The 22,147-nt window shown below is 35.9% G+C and overlaps 1 protein-coding gene across 2 annotated transcripts; it reads left to right on the plus strand.

The window, feature by feature from the left end:
* Positions 1–7,203: 7,203 nt before the first annotated feature.
* On the plus strand, positions 7,204–20,979 carry LOC131950676 (ficolin-2). 2 transcript variants are annotated; one of them, XM_059312900.1, is made up of 8 exons: positions 7,204–7,402; positions 11,382–11,472; positions 11,851–11,931; positions 14,154–14,255; positions 15,642–15,770; positions 16,582–16,710; positions 18,008–18,616; positions 19,141–20,979. In XM_059312900.1, exons 2-7 carry the CDS (start codon positions 11,406–11,408, stop codon positions 18,598–18,600), a joined length of 1,101 nt encoding a protein of 366 aa, XP_059168883.1. In that variant the 5' UTR covers positions 7,204–7,402; positions 11,382–11,405; the 3' UTR covers positions 18,601–18,616; positions 19,141–20,979. The 2 variants fall into 2 exon arrangements, with proteins under 2 accessions (XP_059168883.1, XP_059168884.1); XM_059312901.1 differs by having other exon boundaries at positions 11,404–11,472.
* The last annotated feature ends 1,168 nt before the right edge of the window (positions 20,980–22,147 follow it).

A 22,147-nucleotide genomic window follows, 5' to 3' on the forward strand; every position in this document is an offset into this window, starting at 1 on the left:
AGGCTGCCACCACATACCAGGCACTCTCTCGCGAAGTCCAGTCCGAATACAAAAAGGTCAAGGCTGCCATTCTGAAGGCTTACGAAGTAACTCCAGAAGCCTACAGAACTAAGTTCAGAAAAATTAGGAAACAACAGAACCAAACCTATGTTGAGTTCCTTTTTGAAAAAGAAAAGGTCTTTTCAAGATGGCTCCATTCTGAGAATGTCGACGACTTCGACAAACTCAGAAGTCTGATACTAAGAGAAGATTTTCTCAACGCAGTACCTGAAGAGATCAGACTACACATCTTGGATAACCGAATAACAGACATCAAAAGGGCAGCAGAATCAGCTGATACCTACGAGCTGGTGCATAAGAAGTCACAGGGTTCTGGTACCAAATTCAATCCGGTACTTCCTCTCATCAGCAACAATCCCCCTGCTGGCCAGTTGCTGCGATCTCGTCAGTCACCACAGAAACCCAGAGTCATAGCCAGGCAACGTCTGATCTGCCACTATTGTTCCAAGCCTGGGCACGTCATCAAGAACTGTTTCCTGCGACAGCGAGACAACCGAGAGTATATACGAACATCATCTCGTTACGCTCTCCCCCACCAAGCAAGTCCAAAGGTGAACCTCGCCCGTCGTGATGACACTACACCAGCGTGTCCACAGGGAGGTAATGAAGTGCACACCACTTTCGTCCAGTCATCTTATGACTATCCTCTTCACCAACCGGTTACATCAGCAGCAACCAATTGTGAAGAATCGAGAACTGTTGGCTTCACGTCATTCATGACAGATGCTGTCATCAGCAACCCTGGAGATCCAGCATCATCGCGGAACATAGTAATCCTGAGAGACACTGGGGCTTCTCAGTCACTTTTGCTGAGAGACTCATTGAACATTGCACCAGAAACCAACACCGGTGATGTCACCATCATCCAAGGAGTGGGAGCTGAACCAACCATAGTTCCACTACATAAGTTCAACCTGAGACATCAGCTCATCCAAGGAGATGTCATCCTTGGGGTGATCGACTCCATACCTGTCCCAGGAGTACACTTGCTCCTAGGTAACGACTTAGCGGGAAGCCAAGTCCACCCCCAGGAAGTTCAGAACCCGTTCTCTACAGACCCCGACGGTGAAAATGAACTGTTCTTTTGGCCGAGAATGCACAACGATGACACCCGTTATTGCAGACATTGTAAGAACTGTCAGTTGGTTGGGAATCCCAATCAAAATATTCCCAAGGCCGATGAAACCGATTCCTGTGCTAGACGAAGCATTTAACAAGATTACCAAGGACTGCGTCATCGACTTCCCAGACCGGAGAAAGAAACAACTGGTTTATCATGTAAACTCACTAACTCTTTCTCCCCAGCTAAGTTTATGTTACTTATAAGTATATCTAGTAAATTTGATGATGCTACTCTTAACAAGTTAAAGTCTCCCTAAATTGTTAAATTATCCATCTTTGACCCAGTTAGACCATCTTGAACATTTATCTTCTGATGAAAATCAGAAATTATCACAGGTAGTTAAAACTTTACCCTCCATTCTTAGGGATGGCTGGTTATTATAGACGTTTTTGTAAAAACTTTTCAGCTGTTGCCGCCATTGAAAAAGAAGCAGTAGCTTTAGTCCTGTCCTTACAGCATTTTGAGGTTTATGTCACTTCCTCAGTAAATCCAGTCATGGTATTTTCTAATCATGATCCTCTTAAGTTCACTACTAAGTTGGGGCAGAATAACAACAGAATTTTAAGATGGTGTCTATTTTTCCAAATCTTTAATCTGGTTATTTCCCATATTAAAGGAACTGATAACATTGTAGCTGACTGTTTGTCAAGAATGTAAAACAAGTTTTGATTTCACATTGATCTTGTGAAACTTTTTTGGTGAGTTATAACCATTTTGCAAATGTTATGGTTGATTGAACTGTAGCATGGTGGCTGGAGTTCCAAGCTTTCAATCAGATCAGAATGGTACGTTTTTTACAAAACTAATTACATGTTGAAAATGCCTGTTATTTTCAAATGAACCCTATTTAAAGGTGGTTTTGTATTATGTGTATTAAGTTAGTATAAAATGTATCACATTATTTAGTTGATGTTATATTGGGATATTTAAATAAAGGAATTAAGTTGTAAGTTTCCCACATGTTATATCCAGATGGATATGTTTTGTTACCTTTGCATAAGGAACTTTGATGTATTATTATTTTGGGAAGGATTGTTTCCCTTTGGTAAATTGTAATAAGGTGAATTGTTTCCCTTTAATTTTTAAGGATGTTTTTCCTGACATAGAAATTTTGTTAGTTACTATAATTGGACAATTTTTAAGTTCGATATAGTGATTGCCATTTTTGTGTAACAAAAATGCCTCTCTAAAAGGGAGGGGATGTGACCTACTTAGGTCTTTTTGCTTTATTTATATTTAGTCTCCTGAGTTATGTATTTGTCCTTGGGAGAATTGTGAGTTCACCGGTTCATTTCGGTCAACTGAACTCCGTCGCATCATGTGATTGTATGTTTAATCCCTGGCAGATCCTCAACCAATGGTCTTGCGACCGTGAGGATCCTTGACAGATCCTCAACCAATAGTCGTAAGACTTTTGAGTTATTTCCCCTATTATTGAATGCTATTTAATCTCGGGATTTTCAAGTTCAAAGGCAGCCAGATTGACCTTTGGACCAGGAGAGGTGTGCCGGTGGTTATGTGGCCATTTTGGCAGTATTGTAATTATGTGAAATGTTTTTTCACCTTTGTATAAGGTATTATGTGACTAGTTGTAGTTTACTGAATTTGTGTTCTGGTGTATTATTGCACCTTGTTGACTACATCGGTGATAGTTTGACCTTTATATGGATTTCTATTGTTGTAGAGGCAATAAGTCTCTTCTTGGTTTTTTGTGGTAATTATGATGCCATTCAGTTGTGTGAAGTAATGATCTTTATTGGTGTATAATATACTAAGCCACAGCTGTGATATATTGTGATTTTCTCAAACTGTAAGTTGGAGTTTTTGAGTTTATTTATTGTACTCTTAGAGTCTGTACATTTTGAACTTACCTAGTGTCATAATCTTGTACATTTATTAAAAAGGTATTGATAGTTTAAGTCGTGTTGAGTCTCTTCGATTTGTCGTGTTTACCCCTAGACAGCATTAACGAGCTCACGGCAAGTTGTTGGGATTCCATTAGAGTGACTTCTATCGGTACCATACCAAACAAACCTGGGGTGTCCGCTCCCTCCGCGGCTGTCGGAGAGCGGCCCATAACATTCTTTTAGTAAGTTTTTAATATTATTGGCAGCGATCCTGTATGTATTATTCAACATGTTTAGGGTTCTGGTGCATTTCATTTTCATTGTAGATATCGATTGTATTTTATTGGTTTGTTTACAGTGTTGAGGTGTACCTACTTACAATTTTTACGCTATTTTTGATGTGTTCGTGGTTTTTTACTAAAATGTTTTACAACACTCTTACATGAAAATATCATTGCATTCTTTCCTCCAAACTAAAATCAAAAGGATTCATTGTCGACTCAAACATAAACAAAACAATATAAAATAGTTTCTTTTCTATACTATTAATATTTTTTTTGTTAAATACACACATTTCACCGAAAGACATACTATTTTTTTTTATATTATTGCCCGTTCGGTTAAACGACTTTACGACATTTGACTTTTGGTAAATCGTCACCATTTTTGGAACATCCACTTTGGGAAATTTTCGTATTCAGGCAAATAGCAATCTGGAAAACTGCCTTAGGAGGAACGATATTCCAACCAGTGTTTTTCGGTTATTTTCGATACACAATTTTCTACTTAGAAAATAATCCTACGAAATTAATCGTAGGCCAACACATTTTGTTTTTTGCAGGAAACATTTAATCAGTGTGTTACCTATGTAGTTAACAATACTTTTTTTCTTCACGTGGATCGCATATTGCTGTTGATTATTAAGCTGATGCATATTTATAACAACGGCTATTTAACTGCTATGACTACTTGATATAAAACTTACAAAAATAGATATTTTAGTAGCGTGACCCGTATTTCCACATCACACAGTATAAGTTTTAACAATAAAAATATTGGTAATACTCGTCAAGGTGGTGATCTTGAGATAACGTTGATTGTGGTAGCAGTTTAAAAAAATATTTTTAAGATGCAGGTATGTAAATAATAATTATTCCGGTTATCTTTTGAGCATTATAGCGCCTACGGTAATTTTAACGAGAGCATTACAATTTTGACAGGGCGGTGATTAAACCGAGCTAGGGTTCGTACGCGGTACCCCTGTAGTAGTATAATTGGGGGCTCACGAGAGCGTCCTCAACGTCCTCGTCACTTAGGTGGTGAGTGATTAACGGTGATATTACGGTGAGTGATGAACGTACACTCAAGGCTTTCATACAACACTCGCCATTGTGTGATGGGTGATGGTGTAAGTAAACGCGTGCCCGATACCAATGATCCAAGCGCAGGCATTGTTTTGCATTTAAAAAACTCAATTTTAGAAAAGGAGGTCGCGAGTCTAAGAATATAGGAATATATTGTTAGTAATGCTTTGATTAAACCCTTCTAATATATTTTGTCAGATTTTATTTGTGTTTTATGCATTTCTACACCTTTCATCTGATCGCCATGAATCATCGGTAGTTTGTTGAGAATACTCCTGGTGAGATATTCCCTTATGCAGGGTGTAATTTGGCACCCCGTGGGTATCCCGTAAGCGCTATTGCGCTACGTGCGTTTTAAACAGTGCGATAGACTATGAATAAGGTGGGCGCTATAGTCATTCACTATTTTGAAACAGACGCGTTAAGCTTCGCCTCGGCAGGGTGCAATTTGGCGCCCAGGGCCGTCGCTTGAGCGCTATGGCGCATAAGTTCGTTTTAAAGTGTGTGATAGAATATGGATAACAAGAAGTATTATCAATTATATGCATAAATTACGATTGTCTTTCATACTTTTTTCTTTATCTCTCTTCCTATTATTACAAATGTGTTTAAACGATAAAATGCAATATTAATATATCTTTTAAGAATAGGTTTAGTTGGGTATCAAAAGGGATGAACTGAAAGTGTGATATTATCTTTTGGAATAAAAATATAACTAGAATCAGTGGCGTAGCGAGGTCGAGTGTCACCCGGTGCGGCACTTAATGGTGTCACCCCCCCCCCCCCAGAGGCGTAGTGACCCTTCCCGGGGACAAACTTTCAAATTTTCGATTTGCAACCCCCCCCTCCTCAAACTTTCGATTTGCTCCCCCTCCCCCCTCAAGTTTTTCTCTATATATTTTGCAATCGTTTGCCTTGGTGTCACCCCCTCCCCCAAAATGGTGTCACCTGGTGCGGTTCGCACCCCCCCCCCCCTCGCTATGCCTCTGACTAGAATGAGCATGAATCTCAATTTCTTTAATTTTAGGGAAAATAAATACACTAGGTCCTATTTTACCATCCTAATTATATAAACGCCTATGTCCGCACTTCTCTCTGTTCGCAATATTTTCTTCCACGTCGTCAGCATGTTCAGCGAAATGTGGAGAACTTAAAGATACGGACTTTTGTTGAAAGTAATATGATGGCCGTTATAAATGTATGAACTAAATTTCTTTAAAGAATATTCGGATGTAGAAACAGATTTCTAACAAACGCGTTTATTGTCGTGACAAGAACGCATTAAACAATGACGTCACATGTCATATGTTTACACTAAGGAAATAACACAAAACTAATGGCGTCATCTTCCAAATCAATAATATAAAGAAATGAACTATTTCATTTAAATTTGATTTAGATCAATGTACGCTATGAAATGTATACAATCCTTAATTATTTTATATAAATATTTGTCGGCTCAGCTATTTCGGATAAAATGTAATTTGAAATAATAGGGCCTATTCGAGTAACTGAAGTTTCTAACGCGCCTTCCATATATAAACTACAACACTAATTTTATATCTTTTATATCTGAACTTCCCAGATACTTGAGCTGATAGAGTAATAGTTACCATGCGGGTGGTACGGGTTCGAAACACATCGTGTAAATGTTAATTTTTTTTCAATTGTTTTTTTAGATGTGAATGATAAATCTGCCTATCGGGACTTGGCGGACCACGGGTCATGTGAAGTAGAGTTCACCCGTATTTTTCTTCTCAGTATATGGAGCGACAGTGTGGTCAGACCCATGCTCAGCCTAAATAGGTGTTTTTTAAAAGGCTAAAGCATCAAAACTACCATTAAACAGCCTGGTTTTTAACAAAATCATTTAAGTCTCTTAATTTTAAGTCTCGTAATCAGCGTGTGCATTTAATATGGTGTTGACTAATAATGTATGTAAATTTGTTTTAATTTTTCTAATAGGTATTAGTAGTCTATGTTATTTTAAACAAGTACAAACATAGATCGTATATAAAACAAACCCTTTCTTTTCGTGTGTGTTTTTTTTCAGAATCTTAACAATGTTTCATTTGAATGCTCCTGATCAATAAAATGTTTCTTTTTTAAATTTTCCGATAATTACTTTTTAAAAAAGCTGAATTACAATTCATCTTATTACTCATTTTCCTTAGATATATACAATTTCTTCAGGCATCTCTATCTTTTCTTCCCCTTTCATAAAAAAATAGAAAAACCAATAACCGCTACTCCCAATTCCCCCCCCCCCCCCCCCCCACGCACACACACACACCCCACACGATCCTCCGGACAGTTTTAAATGCCCTACCCGGAGATAAATATCTAAAGGAAAACCGCGTAGGCCATATGTAAAGAGAAAAGAGATAACAGTCACCAGAATTCCCTACGGGTACCTATGGCTAGTTATAACATAACTGTAGTGCACACGATTCTCAATAACCCTAACTTTTAGGGAATACACATATACACATCAATTGCATTATTACTCTGTTGAATTGAACCCGTTTCTCTGACGTAAACACAATCTGTTACAGACTACCTTGCCTGGATTAAATATTAGTATTAGCTATTGTAAATAGTCAAATCTTCTAGGTCAAGGCAATGTGTTGCAGAAGAAATATACATAGAAGACCTACGAAAATATCTTCATCGTAATCAATGCTAACATGTGTCAGCAAGGCAAGCATTTATTCTTGTAAACAATACTTAGCGATTCAACAAGGAAGTTTCCTTTTATACTTTATATTTAATCATCTAAAGCTCTTAAGCACCTTCATCTTCAAACAATACCAGCAACATAGATTACCTTTGCTGGAGTGGAAACAGATGTGCGTCACTGTAGGATAGTTATAAAGTCCATGAGTTAGACTGGACACATCACGACTGGCAGACGTATCCGGACCTGCTAACTTAGACACGTCCAAGCTCTACACCCAGAGTGGACGCAACAAGTACCGACGGTTGTTTAGAAGATTCTGGAATAAGAGGTGAGAATCTTAACAGGCTTCGATCATAAAGACTCTCAACAAAATAGTTCACCTTATTGATGTCAGGGGCGGAACTACTATGCCGCAGACTCCGCAGTGCGGAGACGGTGGGGGAGGGGGTGCAAGCCGTTTGGGGGGGGGGGGGGGGGACAGACAGCCGAACATAACTTATATATTTTTTTAAAATTTGGATTTAATGTTCGTGCATTTTTGCATTTATATTTGGTTTGTACAAAAAATATCGTAGCTGCGGTACTGCTATCTTTATTTTAAATTCACTATACCACTCTCCACCGCAAACAGTAAAATCCACTACACAAACTGTAGTGTAAGATACAAGCAAAGCTTATATTTTCTAATGGCTTCTGTGACTAGTTGCTCCCCTTTGATAGCCAGAAAGGGGCACGTAACACGTTCACACATTGGCATAAATAACTGTTCAACATGGTCCTCCAAAATTTACTGTTGCGAGATTGGGAAGGGGGTGGGGCAAATAAAGGGGCTCGAAAATTGTTCCAGATTTATTTATATATATAGAAAGTTATTTATAATTGAATTTTTTATCCATCGTCAAGTCCGAGTTCAATTTCGCCTCAAACACACGCTGTTGCCGGCAAAAGTCTTTGAAAAAAAAAACAATAAAAAAGTCCATAGCTCGAGAAGCCGCTAATATATGTTGTGGGCCTTCTGTTTACTTTTTTTTTTTTTTACTATTTCGTTCGTTTCTTTTTTTAGCGTTTCTTTGAGTTGGAAACTTGGTAATCTATTATTTCTTCAAAACATTTTCTTATTTTTTTTAAAGATCCCTGATAGGAAAATCTACTCCTCTCATATCTCGAGAAAAAAAAAGAATTCTAATTAAGCACGTTAAAGTTTTTTCATCTTCTAAAAATAATTGTTTAAGCTTATTTTATTGAGTTTTAATTGTTTTTTCTATGATTATCAAGAAATGATTCTAATCCATGACAAAGATATACAGGACATATTTTAAACATCAAAACAACCATAGGGAGTTAAAATATTTCAACTGATTTTTATATAGAATAAAGTCTGACGAAATATATTAGAAGGATATCACCAATGCATTACCAATCATATGTTCTTAGACGCGTGACCTTGTTTTCTAAAACTGTGTTATTTAAATGTTAACAATGCCTGCGCTTGGATAATAATTATCGGGACACGGGTTTTCCTACACTACCGCATGAAAACCTTGAGCGTATATAATCACTCACCGAAATAATGAGGTAGAACACACTTCGGTGACCACCCATATGTCAGGGACGTAGAGGGGCGCTCTCAGGAGCCCCCCCCCCCACTCCCCGAGTACAATACCGGAGAGGCGCAGCGTACGGCCCCTGGCTCCTTAAAACTAACAGGTGCCATCGTGCTCATAGGATAACCCAGAGTACCAAAGAGCATCCTGTAAACAATCATGCAGATTTCGTCATTCGCTAAAGTGACACAAATGAACAGGATTTTTTTCTTTACCACATGAAAAAATTATTTGACGTGTTTTAAACATCAGTTTGACTGATGCAATATGCTAGCGTTACTAATGGTCTATTATTAGATGCTCGATCTTAATTTCGGACTAGATCGTCTAATAATAGATGTTTATTGCATCATTCGCAAAGTGACGAAACTCAACACTAGGCTCCTTGTATTCAAAAAGTTATTTTTTCATCTTGTACAGGATTTCCTCGCGTTTCAAACTTATTTTTAGAAGCCTGTTTTAGTTTTACTGCTGAATATAGTAGTATCCCTTACTCGCTATGCAGGGCGCTCGATTAACGGATGCCAAGTGCCAACATAGTCGCTCTAAAACTCTGGGCGCCAAACCGTGTATTGACGAAAGTTGTACCCTACATGGCGCCGCCCATAAGAAACTTCAGTTTTCTTTTTCGCAGAAATATTCTCGGGAGTATTCTCATCTACTCCCTAAAGTTTCATGGCACTCGGATGAACCGCATCCGAGTTTTATTTTTTATATACCGCTTATAGAGAAAAAAATCGCTCCCCCGGGGGCACCGCCCTTGCAATATTAAACAATATTTTTTGCAGAACCCTACCATTGAGTGATCTAATCATCTCCCCAAAGTTTCATGGTACACGGATGACAGTGTGAAACAGAAATAGACTTTTATTTTTATAAACCGTATATAGAGAAAAAACAATTCGCGCCCTGCCGGGGCGCCACCCCTGCGAATTTGAAAAAGTTGTTAGCGCAGAAACCTCCCCATAAATATTCTCAACATATTCCCAAAGTTTGATGGCGATCGTGTAAACGGTGTCACGGCAATTCACTTTTATTATTTTTATATACGGTATATAGAGACAAATCACACCCTCCCGTGGCGCCGCACTTGTGAAATTAAAAATGATTTTTTACAGAACCCTTCCTTAACGTGTTCTAATGAACTCACCAAAGTTTGATAGCGATCAGATGAATGGTGTCAAACCACAATCGACTTTTATTTTAATATACCGTATATAGAGAAAAACAAATCGCGCCCTGCCGGGGCGCCACCCCTGCTAATTTTGAATATTTTTTTTCAGAAACCTCCCCAGGAATATTCTCAACAAGTTCTCAAAGTTTCACGGCGATGTTATAAGTGGTGTCGTAATGCATAAAAGACACACACACACAGACAGACACACAAAAATTGCTTTTTATATATATAGATAGATAAATAGATATATAGAGAAAACAAATCGCGCCCTACCGGAGTGTGAATCTGCAATCGACTCTTATTTTTTATATACCGTATATAGAGAGAAAACAATTCGCGCCCTAGCGGAGCGCCTCCCCTGCGAATTTGAAAATGTATTTTAAGCAGAAACCTCCCAAAGAATATTCTCAACATATTCTCAAAGTTTGATGGCGCTCGTGTGAATGGTGTCACTGTAATTCACTTTTATTATTTTTATATACCGTATATAGAGAAATCCCGTGGCGCCGCCCTTGCGATATTAAAAATGATTTTTTTACAGAACCCTTCCCTAAATTGCTCAAATTAACTCCCCAAAGTTTGACGGTGATTGGATGAACAGTGTGAATCTGCAATCGACTCTTAATTTTTAAATACCGTATATAGAGAGAAAATAAATCGCGCCCTGCCGGGGCGACACCCCTGCGAATTTGATTTTTTTCCCGCTAAAACCTCCCCAGGAATATTGTTAACAACTTCCCAAAGTTCGACGGCGATGTGATAAGAGGTGTGGTAATGCATAAAAGACACACAGACAGACACACACACACATTGCTTTTTATATAGATTGATACAATATCATTTTTTAGCATTTCTTTACACATTTAACTCTACATAATAATACTTAATCTCGTAATGTTTTTTTACACCATTTGATTATTTGTGTTATCAAAGAGACAGTTAAAACTCAAACTTAACTTTCAATTTTTTTAAATTTTTATATTTGTTTGCTTTGTTTTTGTTGTTTTTTTTTAAATTGATCTTTTACACTTAAAAAAATATGAATTAACTTTAATGTCTTAATACCATCACATTAGGATTTGCTAAAATTTAAGTTATTTAATTTGTTGATTGTTGATTTGTTGATTCTTGATGTTTATACTGGCCGAACTGTTAATCAGTTAAGTGCATTGTAATTGTATTATTCAAATACATCAATGCAATTGTCTTAAATAGCAAAAGACGTATTCAAAGGAACTTAAAACTATATTGTGGGTTTTAATCACATTTTACTCTAGAAGGTGAACTGATTTGCATGTAATAACTTAAAGATTTAAACTTGTTTTGGGACACATACCTTAAACATTCCAAATCGACTTCATTTTTTTATGAACCTCTATCACATTTTTAACGCCAACTATATACATTTCATTACTATAGAATGCACATAAAAAACATTGTTTTTTCTTGTGAAAACCAGTATTAAAAATAGTAGCCTACACTTTATAAAATTTCTGATTGATTGTTGAGTTATGACTTGCTCACAGATAAACATTCAACGTTCTTTAGATATGGCGTTGACGAGTTCAAAGCTAAATATCATTTTTGTGTTGGTCTTCTGTGTATCTCATGCACAAGGTGAGTATCTGTTACATTTATATTTTTATACATTTTTAGATACAGTTTTATACATTAATTAAAACAAATAATAAAGAAAAGTTGAAATAACAGACCGAAATTGCTCTTTGAATAGAAAAGTTTATCTGTCTTGTCTATAATAATTTTGTATTGATACAAATGATTGTACCTGTCTTGTCTAAAATAATTGTGCATTGATAAGGCTTTGTCTACCTGTCTTGTTTAAAATAATTTTGTATTGATGAAGTTTTGTCTACCTGTCTTGTCTAAAATAATTGTGTATTGATAAAGCTTTGTCTACCTGTCTTGTCTAAAATATTTTTGTATTGATCAAGCGTTGTTTACCTGTATGGCTAAAATGATTTTGTTTTGATCAAGCTGTGTGTACCTGTGAGAAAACTCCGCCTAGTGGAAATTGTGTTTGTCAGTCTGACAACTCAAATCCTGCCCAGTGTAAAGGTGAGAGATTTGTTTCATACTGTTATAAGATATTATGATAAGGTTTATATATTATCTAATTACTCCTGTTGTTTGTAATGTATCAAAAAATAGGATGTCGCCTAAGATTTTAAACTTCATTATTGTTCAAGATGACTTAAACATTTAAAATACTTTTATATACCTTTAATTTAATACCAATTTTATTTATCAAATGTAATTGGTAGAAAAAGATGTGTGAACAAACGCGTTTATTTTTTTAAATCGCTAGGATGATATAAGTGATTTTCAGTGATATGGTTGGGTAGTTTTTTAAGGAGTATTGTTGTGAAGCAATTGATCGTTCACTGCCGTTCAGCAGAAATGTGTTGTCTGCTAGACTTGTCCCCATTAGTTAGTTTTTTAACACGTTTTTATTAACTCAGCTTCGCGTTTGTGTGTTTGTTGTTAAAATTGACATCGAAAATTAGCCCACTTCTGATTGCTCTAGAGACCTGAAATTTGGCATGCATGCTACTTTCGCCTAACAATTTCAGATGCAATCATAAAAACTAGCAATTAGTGACCGTAATTAGCTTAATTTAATTACGCCCCAAGGACCATAAAATTGTGGACATGATTTCTAAAAATACCGACAAGACTTGAGGCCTATTGACACAGTTACTTCGGCCCCAATCGATGTGAGCGCGCTGGCCGTGATCGTATAGTGGTTAGTTTTTTATGTGTAGCAACGGACTATAAAGGAGAACGGACACGGTAACACATTGTTAACGGTGACACGGTTGGTACGCTGGGCATGCTAAAATACACATAAACACGTTTTCCTTAACTCAGCTTCGCGTTTATTTGTTTGTTTATGGGAGATTTGATCACGTGATTCGTGAGTAGATCTCCACGCCAGCAACGTAAATTACACCCTTTCTCTGTTTAAAGCGTATCGGTCGCTCAAGATTTTTTTTGTCCGTGTATTTAAAAACACTTAGTCAAGTCATACTTAATCAAGTGATTAGATAAAGTAGAAAATAAACTATATAAAAAACTTTTTAAAAACCACGTTTTTCATGTGTAGCAACGGACTAAAAAGGAGAAAATAAAATACTTAAAAAAAAACTTTTAAAAAAACCACGTTTTTCTTGTGGACTGAAAAGTAGAAAATAAATTTTCATACATTTGATGACAAAAAACGTGGGTCGGGCAGATGGGTCGGGAAATTTGATGGTGAACGTACCCACGTTTTTTGTCATCAAATGTATGAAAATTTATTTTCTACTTTTCAGTCCACAAGAAAAACGTGGTTTTTTTAAAAGTTTTTTTTTAAGTATTTTATTTCTTGATCAAGTTATTTTTTATAGGTTTTGTTTTTACCATGTATGATTTTTTAATCATTAATGACATTAGTTTAGTAGAATGCAAGTTAAAATTTTCTATATTTTAAAATACACTTTCAGCATGTTTAATAAATATAGCTTACTTTTATTATGTTCTGCTCGATATTATTAGCGATTAGACAAAAACAATGGCAAGTTTGCATCAAACACGAATCGTTCATTGTTAAAACTTGACCGGTATTGTTGAATAATACGCAAAAATAACGATTTTAAGTATATATTTCTGAAATGTCCATGAAACAAAAAAAACGGAATCACGGTAACGTCACTTTCAGCAGCCTTAAATTACCATACTTAACTTACTTAATCCTCATCACTCCCTGTGGAGTATAGGGCAGCAACAAATCTCCGCCATTCCGCTCTGTCTTTGGCGAGCCACTTTAGTTCATGCCAGGTTTTGCCAGTAGCCTACTCTTCTTCTTCCATCTCTCTCCTCCATGTTCCTAGTGGTCTTCCTCTCTTTCGCTTCCCAGGCGAAGTCCACTACACCGCCATGTTGGGGAGTCTTCTTTTGCTCATGCGTAGGACATGGCCCAGCCATCTCCTCATTCGAACTTCTGAAACAATGTCGTTTAATCCTGTCCTTCGCCGTATTTCCTTGTTCGGGACTTTGTCGTCCCACGTTATTCTGAGGATACGTTAGAGGGATCTTTTTAAATTTCCATGACGACGGTAAAAAAAGGGTCAAGCGACTTGCTATCATCTCTCTCTCTCTCTGTATATATATATATATATATATATATATATATATATATATATATATATATATATATATATATATATATATATATATAGGCCTATATATATGAAATTAATAATACTGTAATGAGCAATAATTTTTAATATTTATTTTAGCCTGTGTATGTGACCACATAACGAAGTATGGGAATGGGCCTTTACTCTGCTCTTGTAGACCTGGCTATGCAATCAGCAGCATAGATCGCAAGAAGTGTGCAGGTAAGTTACACATCAGTTTTTATTTCACTTTGTGTGTCTAAACAGGTAAATGATATTTTTTTAATGAACTCGCGTCTTTACTATATCTATACCATTCCTTTTACACTATGGCCATAGTTACGCCAATGATTTTATTACACTGCTTTATTTAATTTGGAACTGAAACAGCTAGTAAAACATTGCATTTATTTTTATCTTTTCCTGCTCGTGCCCAAGACGCGTGGGAGAGATGAAGTAGAGTTCATCGGTTTTGATAAGCCCGTTTCGGGAATACTTATCCACGTTCTAATAAATATAACCCGGGATCCGGACTTTAAACTTTCGGGTTAGGAGTCGAACGCCTTACTATCTGACCAGGGTGTTGACAGCTTTATCCTTAATAATAATCTAAGTCGACGAATACATAAATCAGGCTTACTGAAACGATACAGCTTGGCTGTACATGTGACTGAATTGCCATGTCCTTCTAAAGATAAACTACCTGACAGGATTCCTATTGTTAATATGAAGTGTATTCACACAAAGAAGTACACTTTGGTTGAGTCATATAGATTTACTTCTTTCTGTAATTTGTATCAGACTTATCAGACCACCCAAACCAGCTGTTTTTAACTGTTTTGGATGTACCGAACTCCACCAGTTACATATGTGCCTTCACTGAACCATTTTCAATTATTATATTGTACGCATTAATGAATTCCGATCGTGGATCACAAGAGTTTCTCCGGACCCCTGAGACTGACTCAAGGAACCCCAGGGATTTGAACCCCAGTGTTAGGGGGTCAAGCTTTACGTGACACAATTCAATATAAATAAATGAGTACCACTATGATCACTCACATCACATCGTGAATCACTTAGCACAATGTTTTCTTCGTTAAATTTGTTTTCACTACTGTCCTTATTTAAATATGAATACAAATATCCCGAATGAGAATCACTGACCAAGACGAAGCAATCTTTCTTATAAGACTGAGGAGAACTTAATCTCTCACTTAATCACCTAAGCTAGACTACATTACGACAATCAAGACCGAGCTCTATTTGTACGCATATCGTCTTTTTCAACTGATGATCAATTGTTTTTAGGCTTGCGTTTCTATAGTATTATTTTTTAAAGAATTAACACAGAATTAACACAAAGTATGCATCACTACATTATCTATTAAATAACCTTACTAAAGTGGAAGAAACAACCACGCTATGGGTATTCTAAAAGTAGTGCATTATTATATAATTTTGGAAATTGTTTATTTTCTACTTTTAGTGCTTTATTATATCAAACTCGGTTATTAAAACTTTGTTTCTATTTATTTACTATGATTATAATTAATACTGCCATTCTAGTAGTAAAAGAGTATTTCCTCTTGAAAATACAAATTTCAGACATCGATGAATGCAACGGTCCAGCAGGAAATCCGTGTCAGCAGATTTGTACAAACACTGTTGGCAGTTACTCGTGTTCATGTAGTCCAGGTTATGCAATCAGTAGTGCGAATTCCAGCACTTGTGATGGTGAGTAGATTTAAACCTTTGTCGTCTTCAGACTAAAGTATACCTTTGCTGATACTTTTCGTTTCAATAAACGAAATATGATGTAGTGAAAATCTAAAAAAAAATGATACGATATGACACAATATGGGGCGTATGTATTATTTAGTTTAAACTGGAGCGGCGAGTTATTCATGAGTAACTGTTCTTGCTTCTTTCAATTAATTATTCCTAAAAAAACGTGTTTCATTGATTTATGTATACCGAAGAAGACTACAAAGTCCTTAAAATGTTTCCGCAGCCCATCTCCCCGAATAGAACGCAACTGGATATAGTACACTATTCCATTTTTGACGTCCCCAGGGTGGTGGGGGGTTCGAAAAAAAATCGCTTTTTCTGTTTGAATTTAACATAAACGATATAACAATGTAAAACAAACATAAACACGTATTTTCTATGTAGAAAGTGAAATTAAAACAATTTCGCAGTTTGTAAAAAAAAAGCATTGGATTTACACCTACAACGAGGTCACCTAAAAAATCAGTATCGTCAAGCTATTTAACGATTTTTTTTTTACCTCCCCTCCCTTTCGACAGTCAATCTTCTTCATTAAAAACCAAGACCCAAACCTAAACTGACGTCCCACCTCATAATTGTAATTTAAAAAAAAAAAGCATTTTTTTTTCTAAAATATTTACTGAACATTGTTATCGTTTAAAAGGCCTGGATTGGTTTTCTTTTGCAATTTTTAAGAAAGCTAAATTTCGGCGGTTTACACGTAATCGAGTCGGAAAAAACTGGGCTTTGCCATTCTGTCCGTGTGTGTGTTTTTCAGACATCGACGAATGCAAAGATCGTTCTACACCTCCCTGCCAGCAGATATGTACCAACACAATCGGTAGCTACTCGTGTTCTTGTGGATTTGGATACAGCGCCCTTACACCAGACTCTCGTGCGTGCATTGGTAAGTTACCATTGACGTTAAATATATTGTATTGCAGCTTTATATTACTAATTCTGAAATATAAAACTCAGTTTTAGAAAAAGTTGTATCTATATATATATAATTCTCTTCTGGGAGACGTTAGAAAACAAGCTGCAAGCGCGCCTTGCAGTCCCCTCTCTTCCTCTCTATCGCTACCACCCCCACCCCTCTCACATGATCTGGTGAGCTGTGGTTCACACTAAATGTTTACGTTTTACAATCGTAGAGCCGGGTTTGGTGACGGCTATTAGGGACAGATAATTTAGTTTGAAGCGATTTTAAACTTAGAGGATGTAACTAAGAGGAGGTTGCTTTCACCGGGGGGGGGGGGGGTAGTGTTTTAAAGCAAATATTTTCAGTGGCAGCGTCGGTTCTGTCGAATTCACAAATTATGAATTACTGAAAAGCAGAAAATAAAACAACAAAATTGCGGCGTATGATACGCCGCGTTCGTAAAATATATTCCCTATCAGTGTAGCATATACCATTGGCATAGGCAAGTGAGGGTTTATATATATATATATATATATATATATATATATAAACATACATACATATATATATGGGTCCATGGAAGTGGTTATAACCACCCCCCTTCCCTAACCCTCCCTTGCCTATGCCAATGGTATATGCTACACTGATAGGGAATATATTTTACGACCGGGGCGTATCATACGCCGCAATTTTGTTGTTTTATTTTCTGCTTTTCAGTAATTCATAATTTGTGAATTCGACAGAACCGACGCTGCCACTGAAAATATTTGCTTTAAAACACTATCAGTAGCTCGTTAAGGACGATAACCCCCGCCCTCCTTTACTCAACCCCTACCCCACACTCCCCCCCCTCCCCCGTGAAAGTAAACTCCTCTTAGTTACCTCCCCTAAGTTTAAAATCGTTTCAAACAAAATTAATTATCTGCCCCTAATAGCCGTCACTAAACCCGGCTCTACGATTGTAAACATTTAGCGTGAGCCACAGCTCACCAGACCATGTAGGGCTGGGGGTGGTAGGGAGCGCGCTTACAGCTTGGTGTTTTCTATCGTCTCCAAGAAGAGAATTATATATATAGATTACGATGACGTTTTAGATCGAGCTGTAACAGAAACTTCAATAGAGGAAAATACTTTCGAAACTTTTTAAATTATTTTTTTTGTTCAGTTCCGCCGTAATTTTATAACGTAAATGTGTATACTTCCGTACAAAAGATTTTTTTAAAGTAAATTGTAAACATAAATTAACGATTTATTTAAACAAGACTTGTTTTTATCAATTCAGCAACATGCAAAACTGTAAACAGCAGTGACCCTCGACCTCTCGTGAACCTGAACTCGAGAGTTCAAGTCATGTGTGACACAGAGACAGACGGTGGAGGATGGATCATTTTCCAAAGACGTGTTTCTGGTACTGTAGATTTTTACAGGAACTGGACGGAATACAAAAATGGGTTTGGTGATTTTATTTCAGGTAATTTTTACCTGGGCAACGAGAACATTTATCTCTTAACTTCAAACCGTCAAACCGAACTAAGAGTGGATATGATTTTCAAAGGAACACCATATTTCGCCATGTATTCCAGCTTCAACATTTCTAGCGAGTCAGATGGTTACAGACTATATGTTGGTGGATTCACGGGAAATGTCAGGGACGATCTAGACAACCACAAATACATGAAGTTTTCAACATTTGACCAGGAAAATGATCTATCTATCAAAAATAACTGCGCGCTAAAGTTTCACGGAGCGTGGTGGTATAATGACTGTTACCTGAGTAATCTTAACGGCATATACGGTGCAGAGAACACAAAAGGCAACAACTGGATTCCTTATTTAGCCTTATCATTCACCGAAATGAAATTAAGACTTCTTTAACATGTACAGAATAAAGGTAACGATGCTTTAAGTTATTATAGTTACAATTAAATGTTAGTAGCTTTAAAACCTTAAATGTTAGTAGCTTTAAAACCTTTTGTAAAACATATTGTGACCTGCGATTTAAAATGGAAAGCTTGTTATACAAGATTTAATTTGCTTCATAAAGGTAGAGTAAAGGTAAAGTTCCCTTTTTAAAACTGACGTTCTATAGGGCAAGTGAAAAAGAGTTCACTTGTTTCTGTGACCATAGTGGTCAGCACGATACCCAGCCGCCATTACTTTCCCTAACGCGAGTTGGGTACCCATCAGAGTTGGGGGGACTCAGGGACGGTCTACTGCCTTGAACCCGGTTTCGAACTCGAGACTTACCTCCCCTATAAAGGTAGAGATTAAAAACATAATCTACTTTATACATGATGTTCCCACACAAACCATCTTTAACTTTGTAATTATAAATTAGCCTGTCGCATCACAAAGGTAAAAACTTGCCACTTTTTTTAGAATGGGCGAATCGAAAATTTTAGATCAATGTTACAGGGGTTTCTGTGCATGCCACAATAGACCATAGGCACGGGAGTGTACAAATGGAGATGCCTTTAAAGAAAACATGAAGATAATTAGTTAAAACAAATGATTTTGCTAAATATAAATCTTATTTTGCCGTGTGAATTTATTAATTAACTTGCGTGTCTATGTTAATGTTATTACAGAGTAAACTGTTTTTTCAATCAATCTGTTGTTTTAATTCAGAAAATTAGTCTACGTGTGTTTAGTGCTTGTGATATGAACATTTAGGAAGTGTTACAAAGACTAAGAGTTCTGTACACATATACTAAAATATTAACTACAAAAATATGTGTGTCAAATGTTTACCACACTGTCTATATGTACTGTCTATGTAACAACGTTTTAGGGGTCATCCATAAATGACGTCACGCTTTTTTGACGATTTTTACCTCCCCCTACCCTCCGTCACACGTCGTTACAAACAGCAAGACCCCCCCCCCTAAAATGACGTCACACTTCAGCCTACAAACCCCCCGCCCCCCTCAAAACTGCTGTTGATTTTTTCTAAAAACATCGATATTTTTCTAAAATCTTGTCAGAACTCTGTCAACTTAGAATATTTCGATCAATTCCTATTACTATTTATTAAAACTGTTTTCTAAAACGCGAAATAACGGCTAAAACTCGTTTTCTAACATTGCTTTTTTATAATGCAAAAGTGTGACGTCACTCCATCTGAAGATCCACCCTCCCCTTCATCACACATCGTCACAAAATTACGGATCCCCCCCCCCCGTCCCCCTACGAGTGTGACGTCATTTATGGACGACCCCTTAGTGATGTTAGTTGTATGTTTAAATTTTTAGGGTTACTGCATTTAAAAAAAATTCGATTATGATATTGTAATATTGTATACAATTATAGGTTATAAACGGACGGAATTTTATCTTAAACTCGAGTGTTGCAGAAAGAATAGTAAAATAAAATAAGTCGTTCATCAATTTAATTTTATGTAGAATTAAGTTACTCTTTATACAATGATAACATATTTAAGAAAAAAGAGACTTTAATTGCAGCGAAAAGATGAATTGTGGTGATTGTTGTTTTTATGTAGTAACTTGTGTAGTACTGTTCGTCCCTGTTCAATCCTCGTAATGTGAGTCATATTGTCACGTGTCATCATCCCGCTTATACTTGTTTATGCTTGCTTGTGTGCGTGTATATAAGGTGTGTGACAACCGGTTTTGCATGCATCATTCCAGTACTTTTCATCTATACCTTAGTGTAGGTTTGTGCTGTGCATTTTATTTTTGTTGCAAGTGTATCGTAGATTTGCATACCTTTTTGTGTTTGTGTAAACAATGTAGATAGGACTATATCAAACTTCTATTTGGTGTTTAGTGGGCGTTTGTTGTTTTCAGTGTTGTGTTCTGTAACCTGTGTGTGATTTTTTGTCTTATGTGTTGTGCTCCACGTGTCAATGTGTACACAGCATAACTGTTATTAATACTTATTTCAATGAATTTTAAGTTAACTATTATTAATACTTAACTTAAAATTCATTGAAATATGCGAAGCGCAATTTTTAAATAGAATTAGAGCAGTCATAGACAAACAATAGTAATAAAATAATCAAATTAAGTTGCTTTTCTTGTCTCAATATTTGTGGATTTTTCAATGTGTATTTTATATATAATTCTTAAATTTTCATTTGTTTTAATATTTGCTTTGCAGAGGGATTTATATTTGTTATTTTTAAACACATTTTATATCAACCTGGGCTTACGTTTCTTAGAATTATACATTTCTAGACTTTTACTACAAAGAAGGCTTGTTTGTAGGCCTATTTGTTTTGTGGTTATTATACAATGTGGAATAAACTTTTTAATTTAACATGTGTTTCCTTTTAAAATTTATTTTCAAATGCAAAAGCATTTAATATTGGCGACGCTTGCCTATATAAACTAACAGATTATTACCAACCTCTTCTGCTATGATCTATATTGTTTTATAATCATATATATATATATATATATATATATATATATTTATATATATATATATATATATATATATATATATATATATATATATATATATATATTAGTAACGCATATAAATTATAATATAAAATGTGTGGAATAGCCATTGCTTCAATAGTAGGCCTACTTCAAAAGTGTTACTTTAATTCCTTCCAACATGGATGTGTCTCCAAAAAATAATTCCATTTATGTAAAATAATATTATGTTAAAAAATATGATGGGTGTCACTACAAAATACACCACGTTTCATCTTCACCGGTCAAGTATTATGCAAATTAGAACATGTGTACTCATTCTTACAATGTAAGACAGAAGAGTAAACTTAATATAAAACATACATGTTGAGACAAAATAATCTTGAAAAAAGCTGAACTTAAAGTGAGAAATGCACTGTTTATCAATGCAAATCATTATATTAGATATTTGTTTATTTCAAAATCACCTATTTCTAGTAGCTACGAAACAAAATTTTTCATTTGGGCTATTTGTTATTACTCCTAAAATAGGACTACAAATTTAGGCTAAGAAGTTATACTGGCTAATTTTTCAGTTTATTTAAGCAATCATTTAAGCAATCACATTATAACAGTAGTATTTTAAAAAGTCGGTAAAGGTATCTTTTATTAACTGGTAATGACGCAACCCAATAGATATACGAAGGACGAAAACAACAACAGTAAAATGAAAAGAATTGATGTGACAAAGTGTGGAAGATATACAACGCATGAGCGACCTTGTTGGCAAGTCAGGCTGCTGTTATAAACCGATTTGATTCAAAAATATGTCAGGGGAATTGAGGCGAAATAAATGTTGAATACATCAACAATTCTAAATTATGGTGTAATACATGTCCTTGATTGAACTTTATTAATAATGTTGTTGATCCGAGTTGGTAATGCCGTTTATGGTGTGTTAAATGTTTGTAAATTTATGTTAATTTTTTTTTATAGTGTTTCACGTCATTTATGTGTTCATAGTTTAAAAAATATAATAT

This window comes from Physella acuta, unplaced genomic scaffold (genome assembly GCF_028476545.2).
Source record: "Physella acuta isolate Inbredline_101_S28 unplaced genomic scaffold, ASM2847654v3 ptg000776l, whole genome shotgun sequence".
Taxonomy (NCBI): Eukaryota; Metazoa; Mollusca; class Gastropoda; family Physidae; genus Physella; species Physella acuta.